The 19,003-nt window shown below is 42.8% G+C and overlaps 1 protein-coding gene across 4 annotated transcripts in view; it reads right to left on the bottom strand.

Annotated features, from left to right (window-relative positions):
- Positions 1–8,649: 8,649 nt before the first annotated feature.
- LOC126759207 (teneurin-a) overlaps positions 8,650–19,003 on the bottom strand; it is a 233,261-nt gene continuing 222,907 nt past the window's right edge. For all 4 annotated transcript variants that reach the window (XM_050473899.1, XM_050473900.1, XM_050473901.1 and 1 more), the window contains one exon: positions 8,650–17,508. In XM_050473899.1, the coding sequence (XP_050329856.1) occupies positions 13,628–17,508 (3,881 nt within the window). In that variant the 3' untranslated portion in view covers positions 8,650–13,627. The remainder of the gene's footprint in view (positions 17,509–19,003) is intronic.

The raw sequence follows: 19,003 nt of genomic DNA, 5'->3' as shown, positions 1-19,003 counted from the left end.
GCGTGGCGTGTTCACACCGTCCATTCCCGTTGCCCTCCGTCAGCCAATCAACCTAATTAATTGGTAACAAATTCTCGAACAGATTCGATCATTAATAATGCGTTAGGTAGCAGACAATATTAATGATCATCCTGCGTCAGCGATTGGACATAGAGGTACTTGTATATGAAGGTACGTAGGCATGTTGAAGCGCTTGGAAGGAACCACAATTCTGTTGGGATTTTAAAGAGTAAAATGTTTCTACTCCACACAGTGCGCTACGCAGATTGATATTTCGGTACGAATTATTGCATTTTCACACAAGCAGGGCCTTACCGATTGAATCTATTACCTGCTTAGAAGTGCCCTCCACGCCTACTTAAATATCCTTAGATATTATATGATATGTTTATTATAGTAAATTTTTAAGATTGTGGATACAGATGACGGTACACATACATATGAATGCAGGTATTAGGCGGAGTGCTTCTCCATGAATGAAGCAACGACTTGACCACAAGAGCCGAGGTAGAGCTCACACAATTCAGTTTCCAATGTGCTGCTGATTTATGTAGCGGCAATTTCCTAGTGACATGAGAGAGGGAGCTGGTGCGCAACGCTTGAATTATACACGCTCGGTACTTGATAATGTTCTAGTTCGGGGTAGAGCAGGCAGTGGGTCGCGACTTAATCAGATGCGTGCTAGGTCGCCTTGAGGGCTTGATAGATGCGCTGCATCTCATTTGTGAGGAAGCTCGCCTCGCGCGGTGGTGTTACTTGCTGATTGGTGTTCAAGTTTTTATGTGTAGACTCTGGCAGCGCACTCCATTGTTGCACGGTTGCATGTTGCAAGTAAATGCCGCTACTAGCACTGTTGTTGTTGTCGACTTAACTCATTCATCATTTAGCAACATCATCAGCAACAACTGCGCGACAGCTTTTTAGTTGTAATTGCTTTCGCTGCCGCCCTTTCCTCGCCATCGTTGCCATAGCGTCGCCCGTTACGCATCGCGTTGCCTTGGTGGGCCTGATTTGCAATGCACAGCAGATATATTTGCATGTAGTGGCTGCAAAGTGAAATAATAACAACAAGAAAACACTCACATCTATCTCTTTGGCGGGCTCAAGTGTCCACATGCCACAGCCTTTGACATTGTTACTATGCACATCGCAGCGAAGGTAACAGGTGGTCCGAATATTAGTTTCCTATTTCCACTTCGTGCATCGCAGCGATGAAAATCCAAAATGAGAAGAATCCGAATGAAATAATGTTATTCAAAAGCGAGAGGCTTGTGTGGCAACAACATATCGGTCTTATCCACTTGTAGCTGACGCATTGGAGTTGAAATACAGCTTTTATTGCTTTTGGACCACCCTTTTGAGAACATGCTATTTAAATAAGTTAATGTTCTCCAAAAAGACACGCATGCATCTGGCCTCTTGTGTGTGTTGGTGCATATTAACTGTCATGTTTGTAAACATTGCAAATGTCCTAGCGCCGCGCTGCATCCTTTGACCGCAGTTGACTCCTAGTGCTTTTATGCCCTTAATGATATGTTAAGTAAGTCGCTTGCGAAGTCAATTTTTTCCTGTAACGAGAAATGCTTCGGGCGTCGCAAGTGCAGTGTCGCAACAAGGGCCGGGCAGTGCGGACTGCCGGGGTGCCGTTTGCGGCAAATGGATGGGAAATAACTGACAGCGGACGGCAAAGGAATAGGAAAGACGGCGATTGTGAGAGTGCCGCTGATGAATTAAACATTCGCTTTTTATGTCCTTTGAGTGTGTCGCCCTAATGCATTCCGAGCTCAGTGCTCGACGTTTGCCCAGGAAATATTTTTGCTGTTGGAAAAAGATGCAGTTTGCATTTCATTGACAATTCCAAAGCCCTTCTCCGTCCTCCGCGCTCCCCCGTTTTGAATGCAAGTCGAGATGCAGATGCACCACTCAAGTGAGCTCATGAGCCGCTGCAATGGCTCTCGTTTAAAATGCAACATTGCATCACCTTATATAACAGACATCACCCGACTGCCCTGGACAGCTTGCCTGCCCCTAAGTACTTCAGGTGTTTTGCACTTGCATAGATTTGCCTGGGTCCACATGCGAATTTGTTTGGGCAAATTAGATGGCTGCTGGCTGTTGCTTGTTTGCTGATCGCGAATGCAACAAATACAGGTACACGCGGTAAGCTCTCGGATTACCTGCGATACTAGCGTGCTCTGACTAAAAGTGTCCCAAGAAAAGCTTCTTATGTCCATCCTTTGCTCGCCGCTGGCCAATCTGCGTGTCAAGGCTGCTGCCACATCATAGGCGGCTTGTGCGCCTCATTGCGAAGCGGAGGGAAATATTTTATACAAATGGTGATTGCTTTCACATTTGCCTGTCTGTATGGGCGGCGGAGCGTAATCTGTTTGAGTACTTTGAATTTGTTTGCGGAGATGACTTTTGCCAGTGTTTGCTCGGCGTTAATGGCGGATTTGCTGTTTGGATATGGTAAGCGGCTTATGTAAGCATTTATTTGGCTTGACAAATAGTTTTTCAAAGTTCAGTGCATTAGAATGACATACGAGGAAGCTTTTCTGAGACCGCTTGACATAAATTTCGTCTCATGGAAGTGTGTGAGTTTTTAACGGGGGACGGAGAGGGCTTCCAACACTTCTAAAGTTACAAACTATTAGCTCCATCTGTCATTGTTTTCCCCGATGAAAACGCAATTACAAAACAAAGTTATCTTTAGAACTTGGACACGATTTTCAAAGGTCGTCCTTTGTGGTAATATCTCAAAAACCCACTTCTCGGCTATATTTATTCCTTTGTAGTTACCTCAAAATTAACCGTCGATTAGCATAATCTAAAGCGTCGTATTTTCTTACAATAACAAGAAATCTGAATGTCACAACAAAATCTGTGTGTGCATGTGTTGGCCCATTATATGCGACAAATCGAGGAGAGGTAGCGAAGCGCAAGCACAATGCTTTTTATTCGCCAGCAAGCCACTGCTCCAGACTGTAAGCGATGGCAACTCCTTCGTTATTGGCGTCGACGGACAAGGACGTATGCGGCCATGTTTGCATGTGTGATTGAAAGCGCTTCGAAGGTGTTTTTTGTTCGTTTTCTGCGTAAACGTTCGACGGGAAATGCCATAAAAATGGTGCGACAAAAGTAAAAATATTCGCATAAGTACGTCAATGAAGCGTACCAGTTCAAAAAAGCTCTCTTCACCCACACACAAACGCACAAATGCTAGCGTACGTACAAATATGGCCAAATAAATACGTGTGTTGTTGTTTATGCTCCATCTGCAAGTCGGAAAAATATTTTTCGACATTTGATAAATGCGTTCGCTGGGCGATTGGCACTTCCCTTCTGGTAATATGTTGGTTATGACGGAGTTATGCTCGCTTTATTGTTGTTGTTGCTGTTGTCGTAAAGTGCTTAAAATGTGTCAGTAGCAAAGCAGGATTTTATGGTCCCAAACGAAGCGTGGTAATGGATGTAAACAAATTCTGAACGCAGCGCTAATTCGCGAACCTGCCGGAGCTTTCATCTCATCGTGTTCGCTAAGTCATCCACCTCATTGATGTTCTTCGGTTATTATAAGTAATTGGTCGATAAAGATCAGCTTGGCAAGATTCCTCGAGAATCTTCTCGGAGTCAAACACAAAAAGGGTTGTTTTTTAATTCTGTTCCATTTGCAATCAAACATATATTACGTGGCAAAGACACTAAATTTCCAGACTTTCAGTTCAGGAATAATTACGGCATTACTGGAATAAGCACATTAGCACCTAATAAAATTCGTGTTTCGGTTCGTCGTCTAAATCGGCTATGCGGTACGGCCAAAAACACCAAGATTATTGTACGTGGAGACGGTTGTCCTAATAATTCCTTTAAAGCATAAAGTTAAGAAAATGGAAGAAGGGTTAAGTGTGCAAAATAGCCGAGTGTTCGCAAGAAGATTATTGACTCAATGATTTACGCTTAGCGCCGAAAACTAATTATGAGTGAGTTGAAGAGTTGTCTATAACATAGGTTTGCTATCGCAGAGAATATAATATATGCAATAATTAAACTTATATTATTATACTACAAAATAATTTATATTCCTTGTTTAACACCAAGACACGCATTATGAATGGGAGGAAAAAGAGGGCCAGGCTTCTGAAGAGTGTATATCAGTTCATATGTTTACAATTATGCAAGCACAAATGCCGAGAGGAATAGTTAGCTGCCGAAAAGGCTGTGAAATATGTCGCCGATTAACACTACCCACACAATTTTATTTTTAACTCTGTTTGGTATTTATGTGTTATGCGCGCCACACTCGCCTGGGTTGAGGTGATAATTTTGCTTAATTGAGCAGCATTTATTGCAATCGCAGAGAAGCAGAGATCGAGATGAAAACGAGACGAGCGCTCTATGTTCCCGTCGTCATTTCACGCTGTTTTTTCTTCACTGGCAAAAGGGCAAGCATCTCAGAAGTGCCCACGCATACTTTTAAGTGGAATGCCGTCAAATGGAGGCAAGCACAAAAAATATGGAATAAAGCCACGTTAATTTAAAAGAAAAATAACTCAAAGTGAAGAGGGCAAAAGTGATGGCGTCAACGGTGCTTAATTTTCGGGTATCCTTTTCATTGTTTCATCATTGTGACACTAGGCATGTCTTTATTTGCTGGAGCTTCGCCGCCTGTGTATGTGAATGTGTGTGAGTGCAAGCGTATGGGGCACGAAGTGCAGACACATATCGCCAATCCCTCGAACCATCAGGCTGCCACAAAGTGACTGAGTGGTTGCTTGGCTGCCTGTTTGACACAAACTTTCACCAAACGACTCGCGCCAAAGTGAAGTGGAGTTAAGAAAAAACGAATCACCCACCAACAAAAGAGATGACTGGCAAAAAGTGTCAACCTTCTGCTGTTTCGGCTTCAAATTGCCAACGTGTTGTCGGGTTATTCCCCTCCCCTCAGGTCTGCACAGCAGAAGCGCGAGGAAAAACTGTTTGGATGTGCGAAAGTTCTGCAGAAGCGGCGCTTTGTGTCACCATGGTGAGGTTACCGGAGGGGCGGGCTGCTGCGAAAGGGTCAGTAAGGCGGTTATACGCGTTGCGTAAAAAGCGAATTATGTGTCTGTTGAGTTTTTGTCATTTGTCGTTGGTTGCGTTGCTCGTGATGTTCTGTTGCCTGCTTAAGCCTCTCTCCGTCCCGGTTTGGTGCCCTCATTTTCCTACAGAGTTCCATGGAGCATTAATTAAAAGTTACTCACTTTGTGCGCTGCTTCTTCCACCCGAATATTGGGCAAGGATATGTTTTGTCTTCCCGAAAACGAACTGTAGGCCTGGAGCACCGATGAGGAGTCTTGGCGCTGACGAAGATTCATTGCTTTATAAATATTTGTTTTGAGGCGCGTTCTTATACAAACATAAGTTTTTCAAACATATTTTTTTATTTTGTTTTATGGTTTTGGATAACGTGCAACACTTTAAGAAAAATTAGATGACTTAACTTTTGTTGGCAAACGTGAAAGTGTTTCTCATCACGCGTCGCCGGCGCGGTTCCAGTTATGTTGGGGATTAAGAGCCTAAGTGCTTGCAAGTTGCTTTCATTCGCCGTTTCTTCTAGCATTTTTGCTGTTTTTTGGTTTCGTTGGCCATCTTAAGGCACTTGACCACTAATCCCGAGATTCTCCTTGCAAGGAAACTTTTCGGTGGAGTCTGCAGCACACTCACTACAATGCATATATAATCGCAGACATTTTCAACACGCCTTTCAACATACATACATATATCAAAGCGCCGCCATGTTTTATTCCCTGGAATGTACAAAAAGTGGAAGAGATTGCTTGCCACAAAACAATCAACTCAATATCAGCTCGTTGTAAAGCAAATATCCATTTATCGACGCAAATGCTAATGAAATATTTGTTTTGCAGACAATTTGAAATGGCTTTGGTCATAAAAATATTTGCTCGTTTTAATGAGAAATTAGTTGCGAACTGCCTTAATTACTTTCAGCATCGAATTGATATTTTATGATGAGATTAACGACGTAATTCCCAATCTAACGAGAATATCATGTTCGTCACACATGGCTTCGCCGCCGCTGCCGCCGCCGCCGCACGATGTCTTACCACTCTCTTGTGGCGCGGGCAAGGGCAGCGTAGTCCGAATGGCAAAAGGCGAATCTTACATTAATTTAATACTTGCTAACGAAATGTGTGTCATAATTCCGCTTTAATGCCTCGCCGCATGCAAAAGGGAGAAGAGCGTAATCATCAAATGAAAAGAGCAATAGCGCGATAAAAATATTGCAACACCATTATGTACATAAGTCGTATCACACCACTGCAGCCTCTCTCCATTCGCCCGTCGCAGCCTGGTTCCCTTTGCGGCCGCATCGTGGTCGCCATATTTTGTGGCGTCAAAAAATCACAATCATTTCTGTCGTTGGCTGAAACGTGAGTCCTGCAAAACTGTCACTGCCACGGGACGCGTCGCTGCCACCAACATGGGGAGGATTCTGTGAGTGCGTGGGCATGATATGTTCGAAATGGATTTTGTGCGTAACTGGCGGGCATCGAATGCAACAGTGCCAGTGGTGAGGGCGCGGGCGGGGTAGAAAAAATTAAATCGTAAAATTTTCATTAAGAAAATATGTTGCAGCAACAAGCAGAGTTGGCGGCGTAACAACAATGGCGACAGTAACAATTTAATGCATCAAGTGGATTTACGAGCGCATAAACAATGTGCTGGTGTCCTGCTTTCGCCTACGGATTGCATACTTAGGCACACCGTAATGCACATAAAGCATACATACGAACAGACACCCAGTCGTGCAACGCGTAACTGCACAGTATCAGCTTCTTGGGGAACAGCATGGGTCTTTTCCTCGATACATTTGACAATGATGTGGAAAATCTGGTTTGATAAAATTTTCAAAAATGCACGAATGCCAAAACTGAGTTTGACGAATGGAAGAGTGCCCGGCACCAATCAAGTCGGCAAAGTTAAATAGAGAAAAAGTGTTTCTTCCGTTTAAGTGAGGAATTCACTTGGAAGAAAATTTCGTTGGACAACGCAAGCACACCGGGAAGTGGTTCTGCGACGAAAGCTGCATTGGCATATCCTTTCCTACTAAGTTTGTGCAAACATGATTGTGTGTCGTAAGCTCTCACTGCTGAGTATCATCGCTCGCAGGCATGTAGTTCATAGAACCGGGCAACGCTTACTCGTAAACTCCATTTAACTTCTATAAAAATATGAATTTAATGCGTTCTTAAGCTGCCCAACGCTTTCCACGCTCGCCAAGACAACGGCAGTGCTCCTACCACTTCTCAGTTTTGCTTTTATTGGCAGACGAAAAGTGTCGTTAGATATAATTTTTTGGTCATTTAATTTATGTAAAAGCAAAGCAGATTTTATGGTTATTTTAGCACCACCGCAAATCACACCACACACAGGCGCTTTTAAATACACGCAAACCCTGTAGGAAAAGCACTGCTACAAAAGCGTCAGGGAAGTAAGGCGTCTTGCAAGTGGCCTTCGTTTCAATTCTTTGGTCCATACAAATATTTGCGGAATTCAGCGCTGCGGTGGGGGGTGCAATTTTAGAGGTTATGCTTCAAATGCCTTTAAGCCTTCTCTTTGGTATCCTTCAACCGCCATTAGCTAGTTAACCACTAGACCCTTTAAATGATATAAATAAATAATTTTTTCTGGTGGATTATTAAATTTTATTCAGCTAAGAATTCATATACTACATGCACTCTACGCTAAAACTTACAGCCAGCCACATAAAATTGCATTCGCGTACCAACTTAGCTCCGCGTGCGCACCAAAGCAGATTTCCGGCGTGGGCTCGACTCTGTGTGCCAAAGACAGCGGTAGAGCAATGCCTGTCCTCGCACTGCTCTGGTTTCTAATATTGCTCGCCCTTCCTCCTGTCCACTTCGGCCGTCTGCGCGATGTTAGTCTGGAGTTGCTCACACACACCCCTGGTCCCTCAATGTGATGTAAGTGTTACTGTGCACACATCTTTATAGTTTATGGCTGTGTGTGCGCATGGTGCATTTGATGTGTTGGCGTCTTTACGGAATTGTTATGAATTTTTATTGGATAATGTAAATTTCATTATAATGAATTGGCTCATGCGAACCAACAAAGCCAGCACACGTTCGCCTGCTGCACACACTGTGTTTCTATTTACGATCTGCAAGTGTTCGCCAAATACATCAGGGGCTATTGTGCCGTTTCGGATAATAAATTCCGGCCATAGAGGGATTCAAACGTCCGATCTTGGACGTTAGTTTAGATTTTTGCTTTTCTTCGACCCTAAATAATGCATCCCGGGATCTCACTCGGTGGAGATGGAAGCAGATGTGAGAAGGTTAGTAAAAGTATTGCAGATATGTGCAACCAACCCTCGAGTCCATTGACCAGTTCTTGCTAATTCTCACTTGTGAAAGAATATGTTAAATAAATTCTTAAAGTTAGGTGCTTTAGCTCCGTATAAAGAGTAGGGTACGAACTGGATCTCATGATGGAAATTGGTCAAAGAACAAGTGGATTTCCGCAACTGGAACATAGTCTTTGCGGTCTGCAAAGTCAATTTAAATCCTCTGAGAGCAGTTGTTCCCGTTTCACAGTTGTCGCCCCGCCCACAATGAAAGTCTCGTATGGTTTCATACATGAGTTTTATGTTTTTGTAATTTTATTTATATCATTTATTTACGTTTATAGACCCTTGATATCCTCAGTGTAATCTTTGTTGTTTTCATATTCGCTTTTGCTTAAAATGCATCATTTTAAATAATATATACTCTTTAATGTATAGTTATTAGCTTATAATTAACTTTATTAACTTAAGGTAAATCATTTCTGCTTAGATCGTGACAAATGCGCTCTCGCTTATGGAAATCGTTTGTGGGGCAGCAACAGGCGTTCAATATTTTACATAGAAATGCGGTTCAATGTGGTTTTCGAGATGTTGCAACTTTGCTTTGGCCACAAATATGTATGCACATGTACAGTTATGCTGAACTAATTGTTGGTGTGATTATAATTCTGAATAATCTTCTTTGCTGCTTTCTGTTCAACTAAGGTTTAAGGAGTTGCCAGGAGGGAGAGGGGATGACTTAAATGAGGGGAAGTAGAAGGTTTTGCGCAAACATATATTTCGGTGTACATACATATCTATGCACTACATAAATACGTCCGCCGTGAAACACATTCACATTCAGTTAAGTGTTGCCCTCTACTTATCTCATACATTACATCCTCTGCTGCTCACTATACATATATGCATCTGTATATATGTATGTATGTATATTTGTTCATAAATAATTTTAAATATCATATTCTCTTGCTCGGCGGCATTGCCTTATCATATTTATATCGCACATTCAGTTTTCTCTATATTTTGCTTATAAATTCTTCCCATTGTAAACATTTATTTTGTCTTTTCCTACTTTTTGTTTCCGTTTATCCGTTTGGTTATCAGTCCCTTATCACTAAAGAATTTCGCCCACATGGCGCTGATTTCGCCACGGCAAACAATATTTCATAAACTATTTCGAATTGATTCCCTGTTTCTTAAATTTTCATTTAGTTTTCAACTGCTTCTTAATTAGTTGTTCTTCTTCTAAAAATACAATAGTTTTTTGTTTAGTTTGAATATTTCTTGCTATTTTTATATTTCTAATTGGAGTTGGCGGCGCAGGCGCACTCGCTTCCTTGGGATTACATATATACAGTTTGGACGAGTTCATTTCAAAGCTACTCGGAGTCCAACAATTAAGAGTATGAGTTACACGAATTAAGCTTGATTATGCATTAAGCCCGTTTGAAGCCCTACCCGGCCGTCGCTGGGAACCAGCCGCCACAACTCTGCAAGTCCAAGTCTCAACCTGCCGAAATTGTGTCGACTGGCTCTCCTTCCCTTTATTGCTTTCGTGATCGTTTGGTGTTAAGCATTCAAATTGATTTCATTTCTTTTGGTTTCCTTTTGTTTTGTTTTTTCTTATTGCATTATTCTATCTTGCACGTTTTGGTACACAGAGGCCCACCTGGTGGCCAAGTTAGCTTGTGGAAGTTGGTCCCCCACTATTTGATTTTGTTTTGCTGTTCTATACGAGTATTTAATCGTTATGTGTGTGTGCTTGTTTTTGTTTTCTTTTGTTTTTTTTTTTTTGTTTTTTTCTTTCAGTTTTTCATTTTGCGTTAAATTTATAGGTAACTGACTCCTGCTCTTTCAATTATTGGATCGGGTTGCCAATTATTATCGAATTGTAGACATAAGAAGAATGGTAAAAACAAAACAACAACTCTTACAGTATACATACATGCACAAATGTATTTGTTGCAGGATACTTGGTGCACATGGCCCTAATTAATATTATCCTTAGTTTATTCTGTTTCTATATGTATATGTCTATGTGTATGTAAATGTGGTGTGTTATGTCAAAATTATTTCCGATTCTAATTAACATTTACAATTATTCTACGCCAAATACTATTTACAAAGCCCTGCCAGCTCGTGAACCCCTCGTTGCGGAGGGATTGCTTGTTGGTTGGCTGTCGGTTCGAGTTGAATCCAACTACCGGCTCACCGGCTCGCTAATTGCATTTTTCATGCATAATTCGCGGATCGGCCGATCGGCTGGCGTTGCTAATTTACAACATTTCAATTAAGACTAATTAGATTATAAGGATTTGTGTTGGCTCCATGCTGAACAGGGAGATGTTAGATATTAGTTTGGGTTCAATACTTTACACTTTTACTTACTCACTAACACACACACATGCACGCGCACATGTGCGTAACTAATTCTAGGCTCAAAGCATCACAAATAGCGGCAAAGGGAACACAAAATTTTGAAATATTTCTGCCTCGAGCACACACATGCAAACCAAAAGCTCCTAGGCAGCGAGTTACACGCAAAAGAGGTTCCATGCAATGCATACTTTTATCACAATAATTACAGTGTAAGTAGGATAATCACTACTAGAGCCGCACTAATGCGCGGGCGTTGCTAATAACTGCGGCAGAAATGAAATCCATGTATTTTGAGTCAATTGTTTTTGTTGCTTGTGCATTTGGGATATTAGTACTTTAGGGCTATTCATAGCAGGGGTGGCGTGTAAATTAGGAAGTACTAGTCTCATACGCAACGGATATGCGCCCTCATATATATTTCACACATACATACATACTTCTTAGCAGATAATATCTTACATAATCCCGTTGAACGACACAATTCATGCAAATCAGCACATATATACATACATCGACATAAATCTAAATCTTGTGGCTTATTCGCGTGAATTACGGTTAATGTCTAATTTTATAGGAGAGACTTGGCGTGCTTTTATTGTTGTTGTGGTTGTTGTGGCTGGTAAACTTTCCGGTTAATAAAAATTGCATTCTTCAGCTATTAACTACATATACACACATAAATGCATAAGTGCACATCGCGCTCCATATAAACGTATATGTATTGAGCTAAAGGAGACGTGGGTGCCAGCAACCCCAGCAACCCCAGCAGCGACGGCGGCGGTATCTTTTGCGGCGTTCATGCCTTTTACGGGTGTATTTTTCTATTTATTGCATTTTACTTTGTTGGCTTATCCGATATTTATGTGATATTATTCTTGCTACACACTGTTACGTACATACACACACACACATTAATAATACTGGGAACGAGTATGATTAATTTGATTCTCACTATGCTAAGTGTGTTCTGCGCTCTACCACGGATCTCGGCCACTTTTGTTGTCCAATACCTCCTCTTTCGATCTCGCCCTCGCCCTCGCCCTCAAAGGTTGGGGGTGTGGGGCGTAACGTGAGTGCAGCGCATTTGGCAGCAATCATTCGGCCTCTTTGCAGGCTCGGGCACCCAACTTCTAAGCTCTGTGTGTGCCTATATATGTACAATATAAAATTCTACTTGGACTAAATTTAACATTTTGCTGCATCATTTCAATGTAAGCGTCTAAATTCGGTAAGCACCAATGGCAAAAGGAGTGAAGGATAAATGCTGCGCAATGAAATGAAATTTTGTAACTTATACTTTTTCTATGTATTCCTTAAGTTCGTGCGGAAACTGTGAGGTGAATCACCCTTCAATGGGCTGCAACAGAGAGTCCTTGCCGAATTGTGCCTTCTCTTATTTAAGTGTTTCATTTTCGGTTTTTCGATTTTTCGATTTTCTTTTGCACAAACATGGACGGAAGTTCATTGCCGTCTCTGCCGAAGCACGAAATCGATCTTGTGAAATGCGAGAAATTAGAAAAATTATGAAAACTTATTTGCTTTGGGAAATAGCTAGGCGTGCACACACACACATACGCACTTGTGTTCGCTGAACGACGACGGAAATGAAATGCAAATAACAATCAAACGGAACCAACACAGACAAACAAGTGTTTGTTCAGCTTCCTTTCTCTCTTCGTGAAATGAAAACGTGTCTTGTTTTGTAATACTGCTTTATTGGTTTCAAGCTCTTTCCTTCATCGCCCGTCGCAGGAGTCGGTGATGTCGATGATGTTAACCGTTAGCACGAGCACTTACAAATAACTAATAATTTTAACAAAAAGGCAAGGGGAGCTGACGCTGAAGGGTTAAGCCGAAGCCACATGTAACTCTACAAGTCGCCATCGATATCAATTTCTTATACAATTACTGTTAACTAATAGTTTTAGCATAATAAATTCTTTTCTTCAATTTAGACATTTTCGGATATCTGACTTTTAACTTACTACATACATATGTATTACTGCCACCTGCACCTTGACTTGAATTGTCCCTGTTCGACCCGTCGCAATTGGACAAGGTTGATCTCGATACAAAACAATTGAATTAGTTCAGCACTTTTACTAGATTTAGCGAGTTCTCGTCCATACTTCAGGCTTCAGTTTGGTATTATTCTAAATTAATTTATGTTAAATATGTATGTTGTTGTTGTTTGGCATTTCTCAGTGCTTCGCATGCTTCAGTTTAGGCATATGGGCACAGCTCACCGCTCCACACCCTGTCGGAGGGCGTGTCTGAATGCCTGAATTCGCCTGCTCTCAGCGCAGCTAACATGCTTTTGTTCTTGTTGTGGTTGTTATAGTTGGCTTACATTCGAATAGGTGTAAAATTTTGATTTCCCCTTTTTATGTATATTTATTACATTAGTTCTTAATGTTAGGACATAAATTATCTTATCTCATAGTTATATATTTATCCTGTTATTCTGCATTTATTCACTACTGTACACATATAAAACATATTTACTTTATTGTAATTCATATTACTATTTCATTATCTTATTCTGCCGTTAATTCGTCTTCGTCGACCCATGTAAATAATCGACATAACTGTAAATTTACCAATCTACGCATTTGTTCTACAGGGTTCCATTTTCTAAAGTGGAACCGAATTAGTTTGCTCGGGTCTCCAAGCACCTACGAACATTGCGGTGTTTTGCACCACAAGGCTCTTTTTCTCGCTTTGTTGATCGTGTTTCTTATCGTACATTACAGTTTATACCGTTACTAATCTAGTTTCAGCTGCTTATCATTACCTAATATTTTTGTTCTCTTTGAAATTAACACAAATTCATTTTCTTCATTCTGTAACCTCTTCGTTTCTCCTGTTGTATCACTGTGGCTAACATGCGGTGTTGCTGTTGCTTGGCCGGCTATCGAGCTTTCGCAATGGTAAGTGCCGTCTCGTGAGTGCGCTCAGCGTGTCTTTCGCCGTCGCTCCTCTCAGCTTTTCGTCGATATTACTAATGGCCTGTATATCCCTTCTTCGTCGTTTGCGGGCGTTGGCTACGCCGGCGGCGCCACCCGTTGCGCCTTTTTTCTTCACGAACTTTATGTTGTAGGGATCTTCGGCTAGTTCAGGGTACAGCGCGACGTCGTGGATGTACTCGCCTTCGTAGTTGTTCGCGTAGCTTTGTTTCAGTATCTCATCGATCTCCTGTTGGTTCCATTCTATAGCCGTTGTTAAACCATTACGTAGTGCTTCCTTCTCGCGGTGCCACGCCTTACGTACCGCCGTCAGCTTAGCGTGATGCATGAGTCGCTGTTTTTCTTTCTCAACTGTAGTGCCATATCGTAAGTTGATGATGGCATGGGCTCCGTGAATTTTTACATCCAAATAGTTGTTTCCGCTGCCATTTTCTCTAGAGTTTTCGTGGAATGTCGTATTTACTTGGCCTTGAAGCCGCTTTAGTTGTTGTCGATCTTCACTGGCACGCCACGCCTCCTCCTTGACAAAGAAGAACGAATCCTGCTGGGCATTATGCACCACAAATGTGAATGGTAGCAGCTTGGAGCGGTTGAAGACTGATGTGTAGACATCACGATAGATGGCATTCGCGGCAGGTACGCTGGACACGATGGCTTGCCCGTCGCTGGTACGGGACACAACTATACCTTTGCCGAATGGTGGCTCAGTATCTGAGCCGATGTTTCGTGGGCTAGGATCCATGACATCGAACTTGAGAGCCGATTTTGGAGGTGCAGACAAATCTTCGAAATTTGACATTCTACGAACATTGAGATGTGCCAAGAAGCCGCTTTCCACGGCAATGGTTGGTATGTTGTCTATTGGGCGTTTCATATTTAACGCAATTGGGTTATGTGGTGCTCTTCCCCACAGCGAGGGCTGCTCCCAAAGATTTCGCGTTAGTTGTGGTATCATGTTCTTTATACTGAAGCCAAGCGTCTTCATCCATGAAGAGAAGTCAGCGGGATAATTACGATCGTGATCTACATTTATAGGATCATTACCATTGAAACGATAGAGATGCATCTTGGTTGGTGTTATGATACGTTCAGATACGTGTTCCCAGTTAGGAGACATCCATTGACCTATTAGCGGATCGTAGACCCTTCCATCGCCCATATGCACGAGTGCTGTTACCGGATCCAAGATACCGCCACAAAAGTCGATGGGCAAAAACAGGTAAGGGTTAGAGTCATAGACGATGTGTCCGAATGGTGAACGCATAATCTCCCGAATGTCCTCGCCATACTGATTGAAGATCATGATCGGTGTGCCACTTTGATCTGTAGCAACGTAGTATTTGTGGCGGTACACTTGTGCATAGATGAGATGGCCTACGTCATCATAAGTCAGGGACATTAGTTTGCCGTCACGTGGTGAGTAAATTTGTGATACTTCGTAGGGACGTTGTTGATTATTATAGAAAAACTGTGTGACATTGCCAAAGTTGTCCTTTCTGGTGGTTAAACGCTTCATGTGATCGTAATAGTAACGCACATCGAACCTACCGCGTTTTGTCGCACGGACCAGCAGCCCTTGTGTGTTATAGTGAAAACGCTCTTCTCGTGCATTCTGAGCAACAAGTCCACGTGTGTCGTACTTATATTGACCTTCTCCGAATTTAACAATTCGATCTTGCGTATTGTATTCCATTGGGATGGTATTGCCACGGTAGGTCAATGAGAGCAGATTGCCGTTGTCGTCATAGCGGAAGCCCCACGGTTCCTGTGCCTCAACACCAATTAACTGTCCGTCACAATCCCAAGTGTAGTTCTTAACATTGGTGTATGTATTGACGGCCATGTTGCGGGTGTAGGTGCGTGTCTGCGTTATGCGTCCATGCATGCCAAATGAGAATTCCATGCGGAATACTTCGAGGCGGTGTATGGATAACGTGACTTTCTGAGTCATGAAGCGGCCGTCGACAGTGCGGGTGAAAGTCCCTGTACCATCGTAAACTTGAGTTTGATTCAGCATCGGATGCATGATTTTGAACTGACCAATCAAGCTTGGCTGACCCGTGCGTTGGTTGTAGGCGAAATTCTGCGACGGTAAATTCTGGCCTCCAATACGCCCTTGAATTGAGATAACCCGGAAATCGGTATCATACTCGTATGTGAACTTAGCGTTGCTCAGTCCTGTCTTTGCCACATAGTCTATGCGTTCCTCGCTTAGCAAGCCTCCTGTATATTCGAAGTCCCAACGATACTCCAACTCACGCTCGGTGTGCGAGACAGTGCTGGGCATGCCAGTAGCATCGTTGTATATAAACTCGCTTTTGCCATCGCCATGGACGATTTCAGCAAGCTGACCACCAGAGTTGTAACGGTAAACGATACGGGCACCATCACCGGGGAATATGGTCTGGAGTAGGGCACCTGAATGGCTGTAATGTTGTAGGTAGGCACGTGTGCTACCCGGGGGAGTGTATGTGCAACGAATAAAGCCAATAGAGGTCTGCATACTAAAGGAATGCTTTGTACCGGATGGCATTAAAACGTGTCGCAGACCGCCCGAGTCATCATATTGCAGCACAAACTTTCGCTGGCTAGCCAATCCGATTTCCGACATCAAATTCCAGTCATTGTATACAAAAGATATGATGCCGTCTTGTTGTGAGGTGATTTCAGAGAGTAGACCATGCCGATCGTAGGAGTACTTAAGCTCGGCCGCACCCCAAGCCCATCCTTCGACCCGATTAAAGCGGTCGTAAGTGATGTTCACCGGGTATCCATTAGTGGGATAATATGACTTTGGCAAGCCCGATTGATCGTACGCCACGATTAGAATAGGAGTCCGATTCATGTCGTAGAATGTCTCACGATTTGTAAATTGATCGTACTCGACTCCAATGACTCGTGATTGGTTTACCCAAATCTCGCGGTTGAGAGTTTGCTGAGGATTGCGCACATCGCCGACTAAATTATACACAGAGTACATATTGTTTGACAAACCCTCACCCATGATGACGCTTTGGTGGGACCACATTGCCAACATTTCAGCTTCCACCGGCAAGGCAGCCTCAAGTAGGGGGTGTCTTGCAACAGCCGATGATTCAACAACCACACCATTAGCACTGTGAATAACAAGTGTGTTGTTCGGTTTAATTTCAGCATCAGCGTTCTCTCTGCCCTTCTTCATAAAAGTAGAACGCACACCGCCCAAAACAAGTAGTTCATTTGTTTCGCCCCGTTCGCGAGAGAAAAGTGACTCAACCGAGGCGTGCACATAAACGGTCAAACCTTTGTTGTCGGCAAGCTGTGAAGTGATGCGTACGATTTCACCACTGGGCAAGATGGTGCCAGTAACACGTCCGAACTCATCGTACTGATAGATGTAGGTTTCACCGCCCGAAGACCGGGACATAAGCAGCCCGGTGTTGCTGTCATAATCCAATTCGATCTCTTGACGACCCTTCTCGCTCAACTTGGTCATAATGCCGATACCGTTTATCTGTATCTCTGATTTGTGATCTTGTGTATTTTCAATGGAGCTTACAACATTGCTGTAATCGCGGAGGAATTGAATCTTATTGCCGGAGGCATCGGTTACGGTGGAAAGTCGACCAAAGGAAGTATTTTTGGAGTATAGGAAGCTGTAACGTGTTTTTCCTGAGGTGAGGTCCTTTGTGGCAACATGTTGGCCATAACGATTGAAGACATAAATTTCACTAGATGGTGGGTAGGGAATGTGGAATTCGCCATTTTCATCATGCGATGGAAGATAATGCTCAAGGGCAAGTACATGAAGAGAACCTAGAATGATAACGAAAATGAAAAACAGTTTATTGACCCGAGTCATTTTAGAGTAAAAACAGTGGCAAGCTTATTACTAAATATCTACTATATATAAACGGCTGAACAAATATTTAGAGAAAATACAGGCTGGCAATATCGAAAGATTAGATTAGCTTCAAAGCTCGTTGTTTAACAAAAGCTCGATGATTTCAAGAAGTCACTACCTAAAGCGGATGGCCTCTAGTCGCAAGAATTTGTCAAACATTTAAAGCATTAGGACACTTCTGTTGAGATTTACTGGGAAAATGCAATGGTTTCAGGGAACCCACTCGCTACTAATCCCACATTACAGTACTTTCGTCACCACACTATGTTAGTATGGCAAAGTAATTTTTCCATTTGGCCCTTAAATACTCATATGTTGGATTCTCTCTCGTGTTATTCACATTTCACTTTTGTGTGAACACTCTGTGGAGTCAGTGAGTGTGTGTTAGTTTGCATATTTGCGTATTAGCCAAATATTGAAGCAATTTATGAAATTGTGTTTTTCGTCCGGTTTACACTTGTCCCTCGTCCGCACACACATATCACACACAAACATCGTTCAAGCCACTTCTGTGCACTGCTGGTAGCTCGGCAACTACAATGTGGCAACATCAGTTGTGGCAGGCGGCGCAGTGCGGTGATGGCAGCACAGATGCTGGTTATGTCAATTTTCATATGGAGCAACATGTTAACTGACGAGATGGAAAGCCCTCTCCACTGCAGCCTTGCATGCGCATGTGTGTTCGTGTGTTCAGTGTGCGTGACAGCAAAAAAGTAAAAATTGGGCAACCGCAAACTGCAGCGTTGCACTGTGAAGAGCCAAGGGCAGGCGGGTGCCGCATTGTCAAACACGTGCGAGGACTTATGCGCGCGACAGCAGCAGAAGAGCTGAGTGGAATGTGGTTGACTGCAATGCGAAACCTTGTAACCAGCAGCTCTGGTGGCAACAACAACAGGTTGCAAGCGACAGGGTAGATTTTTTGCATGTCGGATTTTGAGGTGATGAAATTGGCCACAATGCAAAAACGTGCAGCGCTCACTCTATCGCTGGCAGCACAACATTCGAACAAGAATGGCGCCCGATGCCATATGAGAGTGGCATGAGTGAGCGCGAGGGTGAGTGGGAGGAGAGAAGGGCGCACGCAAGAACGAATCACCAGAATGCCAAGCAAGGCATTCCTCACATGGTAATGCACGCAAGCTGCAGCGCCTCCAAGTATGCAACATGCGTTCGTGCAAGCATTGATGTAAATTTTATGAGTGAATTATTAGATTTTTAAATGAAAGTTCACTGCGCTGTACGGAGCATTTAATTATATTTCCAGTGCAAACTTTGTTCAAGTAGAAGTTCAGGAATTCATTGCGTTAGCGCTTGGCAAAATAACAAAAATTACGGGTTTGCACGAGTTGAAGGGCTCCTTCGTATTTAATTATTATCCACGTAACACTCTTTTCTCCCAGCTGTGTT

This window comes from Bactrocera neohumeralis, chromosome 5, assembly GCF_024586455.1.
Source record: "Bactrocera neohumeralis isolate Rockhampton chromosome 5, APGP_CSIRO_Bneo_wtdbg2-racon-allhic-juicebox.fasta_v2, whole genome shotgun sequence".
Classification (NCBI taxonomy): domain Eukaryota; kingdom Metazoa; phylum Arthropoda; class Insecta; order Diptera; family Tephritidae; genus Bactrocera; species Bactrocera neohumeralis.
This window is presented reverse-complemented; position numbering and strand designations above follow the sequence as displayed.